Genomic DNA, 3788 nt, shown 5'->3' with positions numbered 1-3788 from the left:
GCCTTCCAGGATGGGGACCGCGTGATCCTCACTGCGCCTGGTTGGAGACACTACAAGATATGGCTGCCAACCGATGTCAGTGGCGTTCTTGTTGTCAGTTTCTGTCCAGATTACCTGAGTGAATGTCTGGAGGTGTAGGCACCTCGGAATGATCGTGTTAAGCTAGCACTAAGTCCCCCCCCATCCACCTTTATTCTTTTCTTTGCAATAAGGCTTTCAAATAGGTCATGGTTGTACGGCAGTGAAGCATCGGTGTTGAACACTGATGTCATGCTGTCGATGATGATGATGACTTTAAGGGTTCCCAGTGCTGAGCAGTAAGCCGCTCCGAGCGAGGACTCACACAAGAAAATATCCAGAAGTGCTTTGAACTGGATTGTAGGTGCAGTGCGAACGGCCGTCGTAGGGAGGCCGTCTCACGCACCAACTACTGGGAATGCGAGACGCGCCATATAATCAAAGTACTTGAGGCCAGCAACCATCTCTGTAGCAGCTCTCGTGGGACCCACTCTATGGGGGTCACTTCCTTCCCGCGTACGTTGGCGTATTCAAGAAGCGGCCAGCTGATGCTAATACCACAAACCCACAAAAAACTTCTCGTTGGTTCTTCGCTGACAAACTGCGCCCGTGAAATAAATACCTCATTTTCGAACGCACAGTTGAACATCGTCGCTGTGTCGCGCCTTAGGTATCACTGAATTGTGTCAACAACACTTGCAACACATGCATGTGGAAAACGCATAAGTCACCGGAGATTGTATTTCGAAAACCGTGACACTTAAAGCAAAGATGGAGTGCAACTGGATCAGACCCTTAAAAACGCTGTTGCAGTGGACACAAAACCAAGTAAGGTTGCATTTGTTGTTTAAATCCTACGAAGTCCTTCATGAACCCTTCATCCGTCGCAAAAATGAAAAATCGAAAAGTTGTGGTAATGCAGATGCGACGACAAACGCATTGGCTCACTGTCCGAAGAACATATGGAGGTACTTTTAATCATCCAAAGGAAGGTGCCAGTCCCGTGAGTACCGCTTCGTGGCGATCACCTAGGGGCTTGAGGTTAAAACTCGCCAATTTTAGGTGATCTGCAAAAAGTGGTGGTTGTTATACCAGCAACACCGAAAACCACTTACTTTTCCACTTAATGATGACTTTCTGAAAAGTGAATTTTTAGATTCCGCGCCTTTTCAGAGAGGACAATGCTTCGTTCCTATTGGCTGTTGCCTTTGTGAATCTTTTACGGGGGCCTTAGTATTCGCACAATGGAATTGAATTTTCGAAAGTTGTCATGTGCCCCTGATTGGCTAAGACATTAACAATCAAGTTCACAGTACCAGTTGAAACTTTTGAGCTCCATTTAGGCAACTCGGGGCCTCAGTAATGCTGGGAAATCAGCCCACCAGATTTTTCGCCAGAGGTGTGATTCCTCTACTGGACAAGGAAATGTGGTGATCTGTAAGAATGTGAACCTGGATCAGGTTTGAGCGCATATGCAACACAATACATTGTAGAGCAAAACGTTCTAGTCCGTTCTCAAATATTTTTCATCTATTAGCATTGTGCGGCTAATCTACCCCCTCTTGATTTAGGCAATAAAAGTTCCCCTTTGAAGTCTTTCACTAGATTTACGGATCCACAAATTGATACACAGGATCGAGGCTTTCGCCCAAGTTTCCCGGGTCGGTTTTATCCTTGTCGTTCAGCGGCCGTCGTTTGTCTGAAAGGCGCAATTATAAATGGGTGTAACACTGTTCTTCATGTTCTCAGTATGGGGCAGTATCCTTGCCAACGCGAGGGTTCGAATAAATATTTGTCTAGTAGTGCTTTGAACTGGGCTCCAGATGGAGTGCGGACAACCATCGGAGGACGGTCATTCCACGGATCTACTACCCGAAATGAGAAAAAATTTTCCTGATGAATTAGGTTGCTCTGAGCTGGAAAATCTTCACACCATATCCCCGCCGTGCGTTTGCTGGTTCAACGGTAGAAAACCTGTTTGCAAGCTTTGTTCAAACAGGGCATAAGTAAGAATTAGGTCCCTTCGGAGGCGATCATACCATATGGGATAGAGGCTATGCACCGCGAGACGCGCCTCGTGGTCCACGTACTTAAGGCCGGCAGTCATCTTCGTAGCGGCCTGCTGGACACGCTGAATGAGGGTGACGTCTTTCGTGCGTCCTGAGTAGACAACTTGGTTGACATATTCAAGAAGCGGTCTGACGTAAGCCCAATATAGTATGTGGAAGTTCATGCGAGTAATACAGGGGAAGATGCGCCGAATCATCCGTAAAATGGCGAATGCGTCTTGGGCCGATTTCCCACGGTGTAGTGTGAAGAAAAGTTTTAGGAGACCCAGATACCCATATCCTTTTTGGCATCCATCTCACGATGTCTCCTCAAACTTGTACTTTTCAAGAAACCAAAAAATTTTAGGCGAGACTATGGAGTCTTCGGGATTGCTATAATCTGTCTGTACGTTCCCGTGATGTGTTGTTTAGAGCATCTCTTTTAGGTGAGCGAAATCTCAAGACCATCACTGTATAACTGGTTCATGGGATAAAGCGTGATAACAATGTTCTACATTTTGTAGCATTCTGGAGTGTTCTTATCGAATGAAATAACATCCGCGGACTACCCCCGATGAAAACAGTGGATTAACTTTTGAATACGTAGAACCTATCAAACGTAACAAATTGGATGAATTTGTTCAGCCAAATTCCGCACACTAGTTTTCCGGCGGGCTCTCCCCCAGTTCAGTACAATGATTAAAGAGAAGCTGATGCAATATGCAGTGGTGGTGATGGTACGCACCTCTGTGTTTGATCTCCATTCTCTGAGTGCGCAGCGTTTTGAGATGACTACACGTTATTAAGAACATAACAGTACCTCTCGCTCAGGAGTGCGTCAGCCAGCCCAGTTTTATTGGCGGAAAATTAGGCTAAACAACGCTGGTCCTCATGCACGTACTATCGTCTACCTTAGCTACTAGAGTTAAACTAATGTTAAACGCTGATAATGACGCACCAGTTAGTAACATAATCCACTGGCCAACGACGGCTATTATACTCAACTGTAAGCGGTGCCGAACTCCTTGTTTACTCATAACATCTGCTGGGCCCGTATCCATCCCCGAAGCTAATTATCAGGAACGAGCTGTATATGATAGCCCAATCCAACGACCAAATACTGTCCTTGTCAATGTGGTTTTTCATGCCGCTCTTTTGCTTCCTCTAGAAATTAGGTATTTCTTCAATTACATGAACGTTGTTGTTTGAATGCGCACAACTCGAAAAAACGCGCATTTTGTACAAGTACATACAAAAGACAAAGGTGATCAAGTGCTTTGACTTTCTCTTCTGATTTTCCTTGCCCTTGCAGCAGTCATTCTCGAGTTTCATTTGCTAAATCTGGTACCAAAGCATGAGTTTTTAATGCTGTGGATGATGATACTAAAAGTAGGTTGATCCTACTTTCACTCAAAATACTGCGCTTAAAAGAAAACTCCCAATGTAGCACGGAATATCAAATCCATCAGGAATTAAGTTTGTGGAACAATGAAACGTAGAACATAACCAACTGCAAACAATGGCGTCTGGTATGAGTCGCTCGACATAAACTTCTCAAGTTCTTCATAAATGCTAGAACTTCAGTAACACAAGAACAGTTTGGGAAAAATCCGTGTTCCGCCAGGAACACCAAACCGTTTTTAGTGAGCTGGCTTTAAAATGATCCGTTTCAGAATGCACTCCCTCACTTTGCATGGTATACTAGTGAGGCTTCCGATCCTG

At 45.0% G+C, this 3788-nt stretch overlaps 1 protein-coding gene across 1 annotated transcript in view; it reads right to left on the bottom strand.

Annotated features, from left to right (window-relative positions):
• The window catches only part of T265_03130 (hypothetical protein), a gene marked incomplete at both ends in the record, with an annotated part of 23622 nt that extends 20495 nt beyond the window's left edge, over positions 1-3127 (bottom strand). Inside the window, 4 exons of the mRNA XM_009167543.1 lie at positions 1630-1717; positions 1791-1929; positions 1952-2367; positions 3025-3127. Of these exons, the coding sequence (XP_009165807.1) occupies positions 1630-1717; positions 1791-1929; positions 1952-2367; positions 3025-3127 (746 nt within the window). The remainder of the gene's footprint in view (positions 1-1629; positions 1718-1790; positions 1930-1951; positions 2368-3024) is intronic.
• Between the last annotated feature and the right edge of the window lie 661 nt (positions 3128-3788).

Source organism: Opisthorchis viverrini (assembly GCF_000715545.1).
Source record: "Opisthorchis viverrini unplaced genomic scaffold opera_v5_43, whole genome shotgun sequence".
Classification (NCBI taxonomy): Eukaryota; Metazoa; Platyhelminthes; class Trematoda; order Opisthorchiida; family Opisthorchiidae; genus Opisthorchis; species Opisthorchis viverrini.
This window is presented reverse-complemented; position numbering and strand designations above follow the sequence as displayed.